This window comes from Dendrobates tinctorius, unplaced genomic scaffold (genome assembly GCF_039654945.1).
Source record: "Dendrobates tinctorius isolate UK_male_01 unplaced genomic scaffold, ASM3965494v1 ptg000120l, whole genome shotgun sequence".
In the NCBI taxonomy this organism is placed as follows: domain Eukaryota; kingdom Metazoa; phylum Chordata; class Amphibia; order Anura; family Dendrobatidae; genus Dendrobates; species Dendrobates tinctorius.
In genome coordinates this window covers 20,729,509-20,745,100 of record NW_027361788.1, presented here as the reverse complement: position 1 = coordinate 20,745,100, position 15,592 = coordinate 20,729,509, and the positions used below count along the sequence as shown (strand labels likewise).

The window sequence follows — 15,592 nt, the reverse complement described above, 5'->3', positions numbered from 1 at the left end:
CTTACTCTGCTGGCCAGGCTGTGAATGGAGACGCCGGGCTTCAGTTGATAGGATGCAGATATAATTACCAAATGTTAGGGAGCGTCCTCCAGTGCTGGTAACTGGTGTAAGTGTGCCGTGGCTCAGATAGAGGTGCGTCAGGGCAGAGGGTGCCGGCGGGCTCCGGCTGGAAGCACCGCCGCAGCTACCCGTGGTTAGCTGAGGAGACAGGAGGGACTGAGTCCCTTGAAACACATTGGTTGAATTTGACCCTTCTAAGCACCCATCCTTACACGTGACGTCACGTTTGGTAACTATACCTGCACGCTATCAACTGAAGAACGGCGTCTCCATTCACAGCCTGGCCAGCAGAGTAAGTGCTCACTCCTTTTATATGTTAGCTGTATGCAACAGTGAGTTGATTGCAATTTACCAGTTTGCTCTCTCACGGTCCTCCTTAGGATTGGTATCGGCGTTGTACTGCTCACCATTTATTGGCCTTTGCGGGTAAGCGCAGTGATATTGGTTTCTCTTTTTTATGTCAGATAACAAAATATGTTTGGATTAACCCTAATCTGCCTCTGGGCCACATTATTTCCCATTCTATGTTGTAAAGCCCATGCTAGAGATACTTCCTCTGTGCCTTCAATTCTAGATCCCTAGGGTTCTTTAAGTTCTTCACACTTTGCTCCTTTCCTCTCTACTTTCTGTGTTACCCCTCACGTGGTTCTGTGGCAGACCCAGTGCTGCTGTTTGTTCTGTGCTAGGCCCAGTACCACTGTTTGTTCTGTGCTAGGCCCAGTACCGCTGTTAGTTGTAAGCCGGTCCTGTCCCAGGCCCGGTACTGCTGCTCTTTGCAGGGAGAGGAAGAAGAGGAGTTACTAATACTTTTCAGCCAGAAGCGGAAACTTGAAAATTTGGGTCGTGGGTCTGTACGTCCGGTCTCCAGAACCATGAGCGGCACAGTCTGCCAGAAGGTAAGAGGACACATAATGTAACTAATTATAGAGTCATAATTTGATCCTGGATTGTTAGTTTGACTTTTTGTGAACCCCAATCTCACATAGATGGTAACTTAGTTGATTGACTAATTCTACCAAAAACGTAACAATCATACGATAACAAAATCTCATCATTGTGCAGTGTGGACACCAAATTGGTGGAGGTGATGTGGCGGTTTTTGCATCCAGAGCAGGACTAGGCTCTTGCTGGCATCCACAGTGTTTCTCCTGTACCCAGTGCTCGGAGCTACTTTGTGACCTCATCTACTTCTACCATGGAGGACAAGTGTACTGTGGCCGGCACCATGCTGAACTTCAGCGTCCACGATGCTTGGCATGTGACGAGGTGAGTGCCCCCTTCATCTGCCAAGTAGTTTACCTACTAATTGCTAATTTAATATTTACTATTTTCTTGTGGTTTCTGGATGTTTTGTCTTTTAGATAATTTTCTCGGTGGAATGCACACAGGCTGAGGGTTTCCACTGGCACACCAGGCACTTCTGCTGCTTTGAGTGTGAATGTTCTGTTGTAGGACACCGCCATGTAATGAAAGATAAGCGGCCATACTGCTCTGCCTGCTATGAGAGACTCTACGCACAGTACTGTGACAGCTGCAGTGAGATCATAGGTAAGAAAAAAATAATCTGTAAATAAAGTCCTTCAAGGGATTGTCCACTACTTGGTCAAGCTCATATCGCACTCAAGAGTACCAAGGAAATGAAAAAAAACTTATGCTCACATCCCTGAGATTTTTTTCTTATTTTACATGGAATACTATTACATTTAACGGGTTACAACAAATAGTGCTCAACCCCCTTAAATTCCTCCATTCCGTCCTGTTGATTGAGTATTTGTCATGATCCAGGTTGGATTATGACAGATTTTGCACAAGTAACCTTTTTTTTTTTCCTTTAAGCTGTTTGCTTAAAGTTAGTTTTGCCCCTGGTGGCCATTAGGGTCATTACACTGTGGTTGTTTCAGTTCTAGTTTTGCCCCCGGTGACCATTAGGGTCATTACACTCTGGTTACTTTAGTTTAGTTGCCCCCGGTGGCCGCTAGTGTTATTGCACGTGATTATGAAGCAGGTGTGATTCCCTGGCTCCTACCTATAAAGGAGTTGCAGGTGGCCTCACTCACTGTTGGTGATATTGCTCATTTCCAACCAAGTCTGGTGAAGGAACTACAGAGAGGAGGGGAGCTCTGGTGTAATAGCTTCAGGCGGAAGTTGAATTCAGGTGTCGAGCTTCAGGGGTGAAGCTAAACTTTAGTGTCGTACTCTGTTGCTGGGAGAAATAGTAACAGAGCTAAGCAAAGTGGTGTTTTTCCCTGTTTGTGAGTTTCCTTGTGTGTGTATCAGTGCAGTGGTGGGATTAGTTTCTGCACCGTCCAGTTCACTAGAAAGGGATAGGTGCAGGGCGAGCTAGGGATTTGGAGGTATCCAGCTCGTCGCCAGGTGCGGAACCTGCCTAGGGATCATCAGGAGTGTAGGGACACTGACTCAGGGGAGTGCAGGAGGTCTCCACGTCCCCGTTCCCTATTGCAGAGCCCTCCATTGTAACGGTTTCCCCGGTGTTTCCCTTAACTCTGTTTAAATTCGCCCTGCTGGAGGCGGTGTATCCAGGTTCACGGGTGTTATAGAAATTCGCCCTGCTGGAAGCGGTGTATCCAGTCACACGTGACATTACAGTATTGTTATGTACCCCATTAGGAAATTTTGAGTTAATAGCCAGATGACCCTTATCTCTTGGCTACAAGTGTCTTTTACTCTGGAGAAACGATACTGTACTGCATTACACAGGCAACAAGTTGATTTGAACGTCCTCTGTGTAATGCCTAATTTCTCCTATGGGGGTAGTGTAGGGAAATTGAACACCTCTTAGAAGGTTTTCCCACAGATCACAGCTGATCACTGGGAGTCAGATCCGAGATACACTTTGTGATGACTATTTTGTCAAAGGAAACTCGTAGCACGCAGGAGATGTTCAAAGCGTACAACCCCTTTACAAAGCTGGATGAGAAACAATATGGCTACCCTCAAAGGGATTCTCACCTAAGGTTTTCATCTCCTAAATGACAAACTGAATTAAATACACATTGCGATATCATCCTCTTCTGTATAAGTGAATAGCTAGTTGGATTTCACATGTGTGCAGAATAGCGTATCTCTGAGGGGAGTAGAGGGCATTTCCGGGAGTAGAACAAGGCATCGCCGTGAGTAGAAGAGGGCATCTCTATGGGCAGAAGAGGGCATCTCTAGGACTTGTACCAGTCTTTCACAAGCTAACAAATGGTGTCTTTGCCCCCAGGTGTCGACGAAGGACAGCTATCTCACGGAGGACAGCACTGGCATGCATCTGAACGCTGCTTCTGTTGCGATAGGTGTGGGTCATCTCTTCTGGGCAGACCATTCCTACCACGTCATGGACAAATTTATTGCTCCCGGGCATGCAGTCTGCCACGCACAAACAGTGAGCGCTCTATCAGCCCGGCACAATCAGATGTATCTGTACGTAAGGAAACAAGAGATATTGGCACATCTACCAACATAGAACCAGAGGGAGAAAATTTTGAAGAAAGACGAATGGGAGGAGGAAGAAGAGCCATGTCTATGATTGACCAAACAAGGACGCCCCAGCATTGTAACTCATATATAACTCCTCCGAGGTCCATACATTCCAGCCTAAGAGGAGCACCTCGCGAATTCTCCCGCGAATGTTCTCAAAGACGTTCTCTGCCCGACCTCAGGGGTCAAAATCGAACCGGCCCTCGAGTTACCTTTAAGATTCCCCTTAGTACTGAACTAAAAGAACCCATACATTTCACCTGCCCGTCATTCTCCTCCACATCTTCTTCATCTTCAGATGAAGAGGAGTATGGATATTTTTTAGGAGAACCAATTCCTTTGCCTGCTTTTATGAGACCTCCAGGACATCCTACTCCTCCCAAACCTCCCCCAACACCAAAGAAGAAAGACAAGAATTGCAACCTGTCCTGAACCACCTGTGGAGGCCATTGTATGTCACCAATGTCACCGTCTAAACTCAGTCTCAAACATTTTTGCAAAAACTGACTGTAACTTTTGGATACCTGATATTCAGTGAGATATTGTCATCAGCGATGTGGAAGCAGTCTATGTATTTGCCATGCGGGTTTGAAGAGATTCAGGATAGATACAATGACTTACATGCCATATTCTATGTAAAGATAAGTGGTAAAGGACACCTAATCCCTAGTAATGATGTTATTCCTTAACTAAAAATTTTGAAGTATCTTTTAAAGGGAATGTCCAGTCAAAAATAAAGCTTAAAGGAGTTGTCCACAACTGAGATATTGACCACACTCTCTGTAGAAATGGTCATCATCAATCAATCAGTGGGGGTCCAACAACCAGCACCTCCAGTAATCAGGTAACACAGGATGCTGTGGGTAAAGGAAGTACAATCTACAGAGGTGGAACAACACAGCTCCTTACACTGTATAGTGGTCATTCTCGTGGGGGTGCTAGATGTCGGACCACCAATGACCTGATACTTATGATCCCAGAGGAAACACATTGCAGAAGAATTGCTAATGCTTGAGAGTAAAGCTGTCAATCATACTGCAGTCCCTCTCACAAGGAGCTGCCTGGCAGTGAAAACAATTTGGATAATAGCAGCCATTTTTAGTATAACAGACGATAAATATGTGATTGCATAAGATCTGCCATGGAGACTTTTGCTGACAGCTCCAAATACCCCTGTTTGATAGAATAGAATATGGTTATACCTGCTTTAAACCTGGTTAAACAGCTAAAATGTGAAAGAGATCCATTTTTATTGTGCTAATCTTCTTGTGTCCTGATTTGCACTAGGATATATTGCGATATTGTTAATTGTTGTGATGTGTTGCCATGGGCTATAAAAATATCTATCTTTTGAAATATACACAAGGGTTAAAGAGTAATTCCTTATATATTTGGATAGTTCAAGGGGATTTCCAGGATTGGGGTACAAGTCTGCTCTCACTCTGTGTGACTGCAGACTTCTGAAACCTCACAGTGCACACAGTGTGCGCTATCAGGATTGGCATACTTCCAGCCACATTCCGACTAGAAGTGTCAAGTGAATTGAGCGAGGCCGTGTATGTCTAGTCGGCATGTGACTGTAAGTATGCAAATCGCTGACAGTGCACATTGTGCCCTGTGAGGATTCACAAGCCTAGACAACCGCTATAAGGCTACAGATTTTTTTGGAGGTGTAAAAATTACACAAGTTTTATAAATGGAATCTACTTCATGAAAAAAAGGTTTTTTTTCTGTTTTTTTTCTTTCTCTATAAGTGTTTTTTCCCTTCATGGTACTTTGGAGGCTTTTGACTTAAAGAATATGTTCACATGGAGTTTTTTTTCTTTGGATATGGGAGCAGATTTTGCTCAAAAAACTACTTCAAATACTTTTTTTTAATAGGCTTTTAATTCCTTTTAATTAGAAAACACGCTTATGGTGCACATGGTACTGATTTTTCCACATGTGAAAAGAAGCGACATGGCAATTCTGTAGATTTGGATACTGAATGAATTGAACAAAAAAACCTAAACAAAAAATATGTAAAAAAAAGTGCTTTTTGTTGTTGGTTTTTCAGCGTAAAAAATTCAAAAATCTGTGTGACCCTACCCACGAGGAATCCATGTCAAAGAAAGTGACATGCTACTTTTTTTTTTTTTTTTTTTTCACGAAGGCTGTTTTTCAAAACCTGATGGCTAAAAATTTTTTCATATGAACAGGAAAGGGAATTTTCAACTGAAAAAAGTAGGAAGAGTATTTCAAAGAATGTTTTTTGGTTTTTTTTAAGGTGGATTTTGGAGCGGATCTGCTTTAAAATCCTTTTCAAAACCTAACCAACCTAACCTAATTTTTCATGCAGCTGTAATGTGGCCATTTTTTTATTAAGATCTCTATTTAGCAGTTTTTCTGGAGGAAGCTTAGATCACAGGCGTTCCTTACTAATGGGGGAAAAAAAACAACTGGAACACGACCCATAAAAGATACAACCCAAAAGCAATAGAAGAAAGCTCGAAAAGACTGCCGGTGGTCAAAAACGTCAAAGTAAGCGATCAGAGAACAACCAAAGATACAATTCAGGACAAAAATGCCAAAGTATCCTGATTCTCTAAAGAACCAGACTAGTCCAGCATTTCAACCTGATCGACTCTTACTAGTGCTGCTGCAGGTGACTGACAGCTCTCTCCCTCGTGTGTACATAGGGACAAACCTGTCAATCACCTGCAGCAGCACTGGGAAGAGCCAACCGGGGGGCAACGCCGGACTAGTCAGCAGACATTCTATCACAACTACTTCACACAGTAAACTAAGTGACACATTGCTGGAATCATGGTCTCTGTCTCTACATTATGCTGCTGTCAGATCATATAGCAAATTATCTTTAATCCCTCTATTTAGAGATATAAAAATCAGAAAAATGGGGGCAATACCCCAAAGTCAGAGGAAAAAAACTCAATGGCAGAGCCTTTCTCAAGGATTTATCTATCTATTATCTATCTATCATCTATTATCTATTTACCTATTATCCATCCATCTATCTATTATCTATCTATCTATATCGTACGTTATTAACGAGACATTATTTTTCATGCTTTTTAAAATCTCTTTATTATTTGCAGGCAAAAAGGACAAACTGTATCACAGAACAAATATTACAGGAAGGTGAGGAGTGAGGCTGAGGGTCCGGCCGTACGTTTCTATCTTTTCTCTTACCCGTCAGTCTATAATCTACGGAGGAGGGATTAAGCTTGTAGGGATGTTCTATCAGAAGCATGGAGTGAGCGAGTATCATATCACAGACTGTATTACCCTTCACAATATGCCATTTCTACAAGGCCCCTCATGGGCATTTCCTTCATGGATATTATTTACATGAAATACATAAACTAGTGATAATAAGTTAAAGTCACAGTCCAGGCCTTAGCCTCACCCCTTCTATCTAGAAACATAAATATCTCTTTATATATTATATATATAGGACAGAAACCAAACTCGGACACTTAGGTTGCTACACACAGTAAGGATGCAAGCATTCATTTCCATGTAGTGGGGCAGGACAAGCTCACTCAAATACAGAAACACGCATTTCCTGAACAGATAACAAATCGGGGGTTGGGGTCGATGGTCGGGAAGGGTCAGTTGGGGCTTTTATGGCTAGGTGGAGAAGAAGAGCATTGGACACAGCATGTTCTAGACTGTGGTGGAGCGAGATGGCATCAACGGTTGGGTTTTACCACATGGGGGGCAATGCTCCTCTGCCTGTCTATCAAAAACAAATAAGCAAAGTGCCGTGTGGGGAAACTGCATAAAAGACGTAAATGGAAGCAATATATGATGCCGGAATGCTTCAGTACACATCGAGAAGGGTCAAGGGTGCAAATCGCGAGCGGGAGGCGACACGTGTACATATACAGTGTACTGGACCCCGGATGTAACCCATTAAAATTAAGCAAGAAATCCAAAAATACAAGAGTCAGAATTCACTGGTGTCATTACAAGTCCAGGACGAACAGATACAATCTCCACAATGTGGGACGGATTGGGTGTGAGGGGAGTAGAAAATGGCCAAAAATACATCCATGCCTTAATGTTAAGAAGCCTCGTTCAAAGGCCAAAAAATTAGGTTTAAAAGAAGGGTAGGGTTGTGAAGAGTGTTTTGGGGGGTGGACACTCCCTTTTTGCTGGTGGGGCATAGAACTGAAGAAGACCGATCATCAACAGGTGGGCAGGAACGGTTAAGATGAAATCGGGGGAAAGCTATGACAGTTTGGGGAGTTTAGGGGGGAACCTAACTGCTGATTTCGTCGTCTGTCTTATTCAATCTCTTCAGGGTGTCCAGGAGTTTCTGAGGGGTGAGGACATGGGTGGAACCTGCAACAGAATAAAATGAGAAGAAAGAGAGAGAAACACAAATAAGTATAGATCAGGAGAGACATCTGCTGACGTTACACTATGCAACCTCTAGGAGTGAGTCGTGACGGGCACGACATCCTGGACAGTGGTGATAGAGGAACCACCTAAGCTAAAGGCCCCCCAGACACATTAGATAAAGGTCGGTCTAAAGAAGCCTCCCCCCATACACTTTAGATTGCTGTCGGATGAACAATGGTTCCTCTCTTCTCACTCTCTCAGAGCACTCGCTCTGCCAAAAGCTGTGTTCTCCGATGCTAGCTTATCTCTTAGGCCTCTTTCACACATCAGTTTTTTGCCGTCAGGCGCGATCCGGCTTTTTTTTGCAAAACCGGATCCGGCGAAATGCAATGCCGGATCCAGTTTTTCCCCATTGACTTGCATTAGCGCCGGATCGTGCCGGATGGCATTGCGTTTCATCCGTTTTTTGCCGGATCCGGCTACTTGTCTCATTCCGGCATCTGGAAAAAACGGCTACTGTAACGTTTTTTGTCTCCGGCGAAAAAGCCGGAAGCGCTGGATCCGACGCTTCCGGCTTTTTGCCACAATGAAAGTCTATGGGCGCCGGAATGCGCCGGATCCAGAAAAAGACGGATCCAGCCACCGGATCCGTTTTTTTTAAGTCTGCGCATGCTCAGATCCAATTGGCCAGCCCCCAGGAAACAGATATAACCTGCTAGACGGATCCAGCAGAAAAACGGATCCGTTTCTACAGTTCTCCAAAATTTATGCCGGATCCGTTTTTTCTAAAAATAGCCGGATCCTGCCTGACGGCAAAAAACTGATGTGTGAAAGTAGCCTAGAGAAAAAAAGGATTGGCACTCCAAAATCAGACATGCTGGATCCCTATATTTCCACCAACATCCTATGTTGGGGTCCCCCTACACACACACACATTAGACTGCCAGCCGAACCCAACCGACATGGCGAGTTTGGCTAATATTAGTCTAATGTGTACGGAGGCCTTTTTTAAGACTATCTGACCATCTGATGCGTATGGTGACATCCTTACCTGATGTCGGGAGAGAAAAGGAGCAAGCTGTTAGACTTTCAAAGCCAATCCTGCTGCTTTCACAGGAGATGAGCCGCTGTTAGAGGAGTCTATCATAAGCTTTCACATGAGAGCTGAGCTGTGTATGGGGGGAATCAGCAGAGAGAACTGTCTGACAATCGAACGTTGGGCCGACAATTATCTCAGGTGTACGACCAATTTAATACTGGATAATATCACAGAAAGCAGGGCTGATCCAAAAACTTAAAGTTTGTGATTCTTTTTGGTTTGTTTTTTTTAATGAACCATTTTCCTTGAAGGTTACTTTTAAAGGGAGTGTGTCAGCCCAAATCGACATAGCAAACTAAGCACATTGTCTTGTAAAGAATATAGCTCCTTTAAAAACCTTTAGTGCTCTAGCTGTGGCCTTCAATCTGCAGAAATCTTGAGTTTAACCAAATATGATAATTAGGGTGCTCAGTGCACTCTGGCATTGACCAACAGCCTCAGTGCACTTCTCTGCCTATTGGATTTGCATGCCTCGCCTTTCTCACTGATGATTGACAGAGCTGGTTTGCAACCTACACCTACTGGCGGTACGCGATACCTATCGGCAATGTAGCATGAGTGCTCATCCCACATGCGATACCTCTGCTCCATTTATTCTCTATGGTGGAACTAGAGAACGAATGATGAAGCAGCAGTCAGGAGACCATCCTGCTGCTTCATTATAATGGTGACAAAAGTGCCCCGCTAGAGATAAAAATTAGTTGTGTTGCTGATCGGTGCAGGTTCCACCAATCAATTACTTACAATTATCTATAAAAAGAAAAAAAATCATTGTTGGCAGCACATCTGCCCACGTCACAAATGTTAATCCCCATTTTGGACATTAGATAGTGACGATCAACTTGTTATACTCCCAATCCGTGCACATTATGGGCATAAGTCTGCCCCTATAAGTGTGTCCTTTTTGCATGCGATCCATTATCTTCAGAGAAGGGGCCTTAGATCAAGAACTAAATGGTCTTCTGTCAACTCTTATATGAATCTGCAAGTAGTTTTCCACCTATTTTCTTTTTATATGATTAATTAGCCAGCCACTTTTTCTTTCTGTGGTATTATAACAGTGCCAGTTAGGATTTTTTTTTTAACGTACGATACTATGTAGCTGAATCTGGTATCCCCCTCTTGATATTAATAAGGGATGTCATAATTCAAAACTGAAGATCATAGGTCATGTATTATAGTAGGTGTCAGACTCACTTAGGACCACATTTTACCACAAATAAATCAGCAATAAAGTTTTCCTCAACCATATGTTAAATTTTCATTAACTGAGGAAAAACTACTTCTAAGGGCTCGTGCTCATGGCTGCATCGCAAGTTGGTTTTATATGGATCCATAACATGGTGCTGAGGGACCGCTATGGGCTAATACAGAATGCCTTCTGATGCGGCATGTCCCATATGCTATATTAAAATCTGAAGGTACTGTACAGCAGCGCATGGACTATCTATGGATTCCTTAGGGCTTGCATATTGATAGGATATGCCATGTCACATTTATCTCAAGAAACGAGGCTCTGGTACATTCTGTATGACAGAGACGGGGTTGTGAATGTGCGTCTCTTTCTCTATTCATTTCTATGAAAGATTCAGAGATTGCAGGATAAATTAATGAGGTGCACAAGGACAGGCACTTCTCTATTCCACACAGTGCACCAAGCCCCTGTTCTCAAAATAGATGAAGAACCCAGAGGTGGGACCCCATCTGCTGGACATTTACAGCATATCCAACTGGTATATTCAACGGAGACAACCCTTTTAGGACTCTGAGAGCTGTGATTTTCATTTCCATGAGCCCTTAAACGGAATTACCTATTGTTTAAATCAGGTTTTTGTGATGCATGGATTTTTTAAAATATTTTTGTAATGTTGTTTATTAATAATTTAAATTAATAATCTTACAATTTTCCCACTGACCACAAGGGCTATTTTCATCTCATGTGTCCTGTCCTTTCAGGAAGAGTTTTCAGAAGACTTGTTATCAGCAGAGGCAGGATTACAATTACTGGTATACACAGCTGGTAACACAGCATCTATCAAACAGCTGATAAGACAGGATCTATCAATCACAATAGGTGATCTCATGGCTGATCTCCTTCCCCTCTCTTCACAATGACGCATACGCTCATTAAATGCGTCAGCACAAAAGATACAATCTGACTTTTGTGGCTAATGTGCATGTGTTGTTTCTTGAAACAGGAAAGTACAGTCTAAAAAAGCTCTAGTGGCTGGTGTCAGAATTGCAAGATTTTTCACTTTTAATAAAGATTGTGAAATGAAAAAACCTCACCAAAAATGATTAAAAAAGGCATTTAAGACAAAAACTTAATTTAAACAATGGGTAGTTTTTTGATGACACATTCCCTTTAAACAAGTGCAGCAACTGTACAGGTGCCCATAGCAAATAATTAGAACTTGCATAGGAGGTATCTCACAAAAGACCCAAACCTTTTACTGTATTTTTGCTTCTTTTTGGCCAGGATAATGCATTTTACATGTCCTAAGTGTGACTGACAGCGTCATATACAAACCACATAACTAGGTGAACATTAAAAGCCTTCCCATAATTCCCAGCATGCAATGTCCTTTTGGATATCCCACCCTACTCCCCTGTAAGATAAAAATACAAAACATTTTTTTTTGCAAACCAACCACCCCCACCATCACCCCCAATAAATTCAATGCTTGCTGACGTGGAATCCATGACATGCACAGATCCCGTGAACGAGCGAAAAACTTAAAAAGTGACTTGCGTGAGCCCAATACCTGCCACCTCCCCGTGGAGAGAAGGGGTTAATGGAACAGATGTCACTGGGTAAATGAGGAGATGGTAGCACGAACCAGGAGACTGGCACCTTTACCGGAAAAATTGACCACGATTCCTCCCTTATGGGTTATATATATATTTTTTTAGACCAGATTGAAGTAATAGCCAAATAATATAAAGACGTACAAATAGGTTGTGTAAGAAAAGGTGACATTCAGTCTGGCATACATTAACGGGGACCAATTAAAATGCGCCTGTCACCGCGCATTGGAGACCATCGCGATCCCATTACTAATTCACTGAGGACGGACGGCGTACTCGATCACTGAGGTCATTAGTCTTTATTAAATCCTCTGAAGAATAAAATTTGGCGCCGGTTCATTTCCCTCCTTATTCGTGCAGGTGACAGGCGCAGGTTAGACTGGTCTTGTACTGACAACTTGACATCTCGGACATTAACCTCTTCTCTGCCATAGCAGGTTAAGAGCAAGCGTTCCTTGCCTTAATTGGTGAAACATGACTTCATGCAACCAGTGGCAATGTTTTTTTTTTTTTGGGGGGGGGGGGGGGGAGCTGCACCCGCCCCACTGTATATTACAACTTACACAGATTGTCGTGGGGCTGACAAGTGAACCGCTGGCTGAGCAAAATGCTTGAAAATGTTTGTAAAGGATGAAACAAGGGGGTTCACGGATGAAAGATGGAGAAGGGATGGTAATGGGTTAAGGCAGAAAGGAGACCATAAGTTAAATTTGGGGAGAGTCATCAATAATCTTGTGGAGCATATCTTTTCCATAAATGTGTGAATGGCGGGGGTCCGACTGCTGGGACCCTTCACCAGTCACAGTAACAGAGGTCCAAAGTCAACCCATTAGCTGATCTGTGGAGGTCCAAGTGATCAGAACTGATCATACATTGATGCCCTAGCCTTAAGATCACAGACAAAAACCCTTTAGGGTATGGGCACACCGAGTCTGTTTGCGGAGTTTTGGAGCAAAGTTATCAAAAATGCAAAATTCCTCTAAACAGCTCCAAAAGTCAGTGTACACATATCCGAACACAGGTTTGACTGCAGAAACTCCCATGATCCAGAGAATGGAGGGTCCTAAAGTCACCCTGTAGGGCATACGTGCACCACCAATACAGTTACTTCTATGGGACTGATGGATTTAGCGTTCTGATAATTCCACAGAAGTAAACGGAGTGGTGGTCGACCCCTTTAAGATGGAGATAGACAGAATTTTCTCAATTTGACAGATGTTCTGAATTTCTTTGCTACTGGGAAAGGGGCATGTGGTAAGAACATAAATCACTTAGATTTTGGGTATGATTGTATATTTTGATTGCTTTAAAGGGGTTCTCCACTCTTAAGGTAAACTCGGCAGTGGACAGTCAAGGAGTTAAAACAATAAAAGAATGTATACTCACCCCCGGCTTCATCTCTCTGCAGGATCAGTGACCTCACGGACCACCAGTGACAAGACTGCCACAGCCGCTGACTGAGTGTCTGCAGCAGTCAGGCCACAGGTCACCAATCATGGCTTGGCAGCGCTTGAGTCAGTAAGACATTCCAGGGGGTGAGTATACATTATTTTATTGTTACTGCTAAATTTACCAATTGACCAGTGAAACCCTTTAAGGTACCCATACATATTGGACAAATAGTCATCTAACTTTTATGGGGACCACAAAATCTCTCCCAGATGTCAAGGGAATATGGATCACACATATTCGATTTCAACATGCCCGATCCTTTTGCAGCAACTGGCAATAAGCTGAAGACAGAGGTGTCTAACACCGGCTTATTTCCCTCTAACCTCAAAATAAATGTGCATACACAATGCTCCGTAATGTGCATGTGTATAAAGGAGTCAGGAGGAAAAGCAGTTGGCTCAATAGGTATCTTAAAGGGGTATTCCCATCTCTATGATCCTATCCCAATATGTAGTAGGTATTACACCTACTACATATTGGGATACAATCTTGGAGATGGTAATAATAATATTAGCATATATCTTCAATTAGAAATGTAGTATAGTTCTTCTGATTTGTGTCTTTCCTCATGTGCAGGCATTGCAGGACCTTAGGTATCCATGGTTACGACCACTGATATAAGGACAGTTAGTTAGCTAGTGGTTGTAATCATGGATACCTAAGGTCCTGCAATGCCTGCACATGAGGAAAGACATAGAAAAACTATACTACATTTCTAATTGGAGATATTTTCTAATATTATTATTATCACACCTACTACATATTGGGATAGGATCTTGAGATGGGAATACCCCTTTGAGTCTATGGCCAACTTTACCTACTTTAGATCTCAATGGAAGGAAAGCTCATAAACGGGACCACCCCTCCACTGATTATGGCGGTCTCTTCCAGTTGGTGAACAAGGGTAATGAGATCCCAGTTCTTGCAAAGGACATTGCAAGATACTATAGTGATGAATGAATGATTTTATGGAAATGGAAAGTTCATATGATGAGGACGGGAAGAACAACAGAAGCCATAGTGGAACAGCGACCTGAAAGCAGAGTTGGTGCAAGCGGTATGAGATCATGATCCAACAAGCACAATGGAAAGATGGCGGCACAGATCAATCACCAAGTATCATGATCAGCGATAGATGAAAGGAAACATTTTCAATAATTACCATAATGACATTTTCAAACACAAATTAAAAAAAAATAAAAATAAAACCAGCAAGCATTTTCTTATTGTAACAAACAAGTGAAAATAATCGGTGATGTCCGAGCTGAGGGTGAGTGGGGCAGAGAAATCCACGAAGGGTGGGGTGTTTGGGGTGGGGAATTAAAGTCTCTCTTTACTTTTTTTGTCCCAGCTCGTTAGACCTCACTCCATGATGGGAGCCGGGTCCTCGAATGACACCCGACTGCTGTCTCGGAAGTCTGGGTGTCTGAGGTCTTGAAGGAATTTGATGGGTGTTAATATGTGAGTGGAACCTGTGAGAGAAGAGAGGGGGGCTGACAAAGGCCTAACACGGATAGGGAGGAGCAGGGGAAGGGAAGGAGAGAGGGGACTGCGGAAGAAGAAATAACACAATATAGAAAGTTATGGGTGACCAGAGGTCCAGAGCAATGATGCTACGGCTGCAAGTCGGATGACAGAGAAGAAAGAATGGAGAGAAAAATCCAGAAGAGAGACTGTGGATGGAAGAAAGCATAAAAGAAGAAACTGAATGTAGTGATAAAGCTGAGAATGAAAGACAAAGGAAAAAAACCGATAGAAACCATGCCAAAAAGCACGTGGAGGTACGTTAGAGAAAATTCTAGCCTACCGCTATCTCCTTTTGACTGTCAAACTTCTATATACCGTATCCATGTATACTAGATGAATAGTCATCATACGACTATCTAATGTTTATGGGCCCCCCTCTCTCGGGTCTTGCTCAATGGCCGATGTCAAGAGAAGATTGATTGGGAATTTTATGTGGCCTGTAGCTTCCTATTCATCCCTGCACTCATTATTCCATTGCTCAAATCTGTCTACGAATCTGCCTGCCCTGCAGTGATGGATCAAACCACAACTGCTGCTATTAAACTGCATAGATAGGGAAGGTGGGAGAAGCTGGAGGGTAACCAAAAGAAGAAACCCACACGTTGAAACTACTGAGGCTTCCAGTGTACAGGGAACAACTAAATTTGGTGGCCGTGGGACGGGAGCCCTGAAAACCGCGTCTTACCTGACGGCATGATGTTGTGCTAGGCCAGCTAATCAAAAGATAAAACTGAATCTTACCAGCCAGGTTTAAGGGTTCCTCTCCAGTGGCCACAAAAAAATGGACCAGGTCCTACAAACCGATTTGTACCAAGA

At 43.0% G+C, this 15,592-nt stretch overlaps 2 protein-coding genes across 3 annotated transcripts in view; one reads left to right on the top strand and one right to left on the bottom strand.

Moving 5' to 3' along the window:
• The window catches only part of PRICKLE3 (prickle planar cell polarity protein 3), a 36,832-nt gene extending 31,924 nt beyond the window's left edge, over positions 1-4,908 (top strand). The window contains exons 5-8 of the mRNA XM_073590861.1: positions 816-956; positions 1,123-1,326; positions 1,422-1,608; positions 3,287-4,908. Of these exons, the coding sequence (XP_073446962.1) occupies positions 816-956; positions 1,123-1,326; positions 1,422-1,608; positions 3,287-3,975 (1,221 nt within the window). The 3' untranslated portion in view covers positions 3,976-4,908. The remainder of the gene's footprint in view (positions 1-815; positions 957-1,122; positions 1,327-1,421; positions 1,609-3,286) is intronic.
• Positions 4,909-6,598: 1,690 nt separating this feature from the next.
• Positions 6,599-15,592, bottom strand: part of STXBP1 (syntaxin binding protein 1) — a 77,287-nt gene continuing 68,293 nt past the window's right edge. Inside the window, exons 19-20 of one of the 2 annotated variants that reach the window (XM_073590859.1) lie at positions 14,587-14,721; positions 6,599-7,890 (exon numbers count right to left, since the gene is read on the bottom strand). In XM_073590859.1, coding sequence (XP_073446960.1) covers positions 14,612-14,721 — 110 coding nt within the window. In that variant the 3' untranslated portion in view covers positions 6,599-7,890; positions 14,587-14,611. The remainder of the gene's footprint in view (positions 7,891-14,586; positions 14,722-15,592) is intronic. The other variant, XM_073590860.1, reaches the window with a different exon arrangement.